This window comes from Rutidosis leptorrhynchoides, chromosome 4 (genome assembly GCF_046630445.1).
Source record: "Rutidosis leptorrhynchoides isolate AG116_Rl617_1_P2 chromosome 4, CSIRO_AGI_Rlap_v1, whole genome shotgun sequence".
In the NCBI taxonomy this organism is placed as follows: domain Eukaryota; kingdom Viridiplantae; phylum Streptophyta; class Magnoliopsida; order Asterales; family Asteraceae; genus Rutidosis; species Rutidosis leptorrhynchoides.
In genome coordinates, this window is record NC_092336.1 from 144,027,242 (window position 1) to 144,029,322 (window position 2,081).

The 2,081-nt window shown below is 36.6% G+C and overlaps 1 protein-coding gene across 1 annotated transcript; it reads left to right on the top strand.

The window, feature by feature from the left end:
• The first annotated feature begins 267 nt into the window (after positions 1-267).
• LOC139841096 (uncharacterized) lies at positions 268-1,623 on the top strand. The gene has a single exon (XM_071831329.1). It carries the CDS (start codon positions 268-270, stop codon positions 1,621-1,623), a length of 1,356 nt encoding a protein of 451 aa, XP_071687430.1.
• The last annotated feature ends 458 nt before the right edge of the window (positions 1,624-2,081 follow it).

The following is a 2,081-nucleotide window of genomic DNA, read 5'->3' on the forward strand; positions in this document are numbered from 1 at the left end:
CCCCCACCTTTACAACTAACCCACGTATTTATTTAATGAAACCATCCTTTACCTCAAAAATAGCAGAGACAAAAACAGATGCACAGAAATTAAAAGAAAAAACTTACACTTGTAAACCACTACAAAGAAGAAACAACATAAACACAAAAACCACTAAAAACACAGTGTCACAAACACATAAACAACTACATACACACATAATCCAGCTCTTGGATTAGCTACACCGGCTGATAGTGGTGGTGGCACGGTGGTGCCGGAGCTCCGGCAATGGGTATATTTTTAGTATTTTTCCCAGAAGAAAAACACTTTAATTCTTCCACCCCATCATCAACAACATCGTCATTTAAATCACCAACAATAAATTCCATATTAAAACGTACAAATTCAAGTCACATTTTCACCAGGACACAATCCACAATTTCCATTTGTGCACTTTTAATATTTGTAACACTTATTTTATTCACATTTTCATCATTTGAACCAAACAATGATTTCATCACAACACATAGAAGATTTCTCACACAGAAAGACCATGGTTTTCACACACAAACAAAACCCAGTTCAAATTTACCAGCTTTACAAGGGTTAGGAACTTTGTACACACGTGGCACTAGTCTCATGAAGCAGCTTGTCATATGTCACGTGACTGAGCACGTGACCAAGAAAGAACTGAAATTGTTCATGAAGACGTTTCATCGATCAGGGTTAGCTTCAAAATCGGATCTTTTGTTTATATTTGATTGGATTAAAACCATAGATTCATTTGATGATATAATTCGTGAAGAAAATGATGTCTTTTTGAAAGTTGTTGAAAAATATAAGCAAGAATTGGATAATGGGAGTAAAGTTGTTGACTTTCTGGGGAGTTTTGACCCGACCCTGTTTGTTAAACCCGGTTCGGAACCGGATAAAGGAGAACCCATCTGGGGTCGGAGAGCTAAAGGGTATAATTCGAGTTTTGGTAATGGTGATTTGACTGAGTTGACACGGATGAATTACGGGTCAGTGGTTGGTTTTGGAATTGGTGAACTTGACCCGGAAAATTCATTATCCGGGTTTATGGATCATGCTTCAATGAGTTTAAGAAGATGGGCTTCTTACCCGATGATCTTGGGTCGGGTTCGCCGGAAATTTAAGAAAATAATTCTTGTTGATGTTAAAGAAGTTGTACTACTCGGCGACCCATTTAGCCGAGTCAAGACTCACTCACCGGAGTCAATCTTTTTATTTTCAAAAAGCAGCCGGAGAAGTAACAAGGCCCACAGGAAAGTTATCAATCCGGCGGTGGTTTTCGGCGGCGAACGGGGTGTCCGACGGTTATCCGCCGCCATATTGACGGAGATTGTCCGGTCTACTACACGTCAGCACCAAAGCAAAAAGAATTCAATTACCGAGTCGGGTATACTGAGTCAACTCGTGGGTAATGATATTTTGCAAAAAAGTATAAATTTTGTGGTGTCAACCGAGTCAATACCGGAACTACCGAGTTCACACGGTGGAATGGAAATAGCAAATCAGACAGTTTTAATACGGCGTGGAAATAGTAATTTAGATATTGGTGAAGTAATTATGAAGCATATTTGTTCATTTTCGGTAGACGCCTCGGTCTACACGGATTGTTGACCATGGCTACAAGTTGTTTAGCATAAGGTACTTTTGTTATTAAAATTTTATTTATGTTATAATAATAATAATAATAATAATATAGATATGGATAGTCAATTTTGGTGTATACATATAGTCAATTTTGGTACACAAAGTATGTATTTTTATATTGAGATTTTAGGCTATAAATACTCATGAATGCAAGCATTAAACTTGCACCATTTATCACACTTACAAAGTGTTTCTTTCTTTCTCTCCATTATCATCTTTGTTCTTACACTTCATTATTAGTATTCTAAATCAAGAATCAAATCACTAAAGGTAGTTATAAGCCTACTGAATTATAACATCAAGAATCAAACCACTAAAGGTAGTTATAAGCCTACTGAATTATAACATCAAGAATCAAACCACTAAAGGTAGTTATAAGCCTACTGAATTATAACACGTTATCAGCATGATAATCTTAATACTAA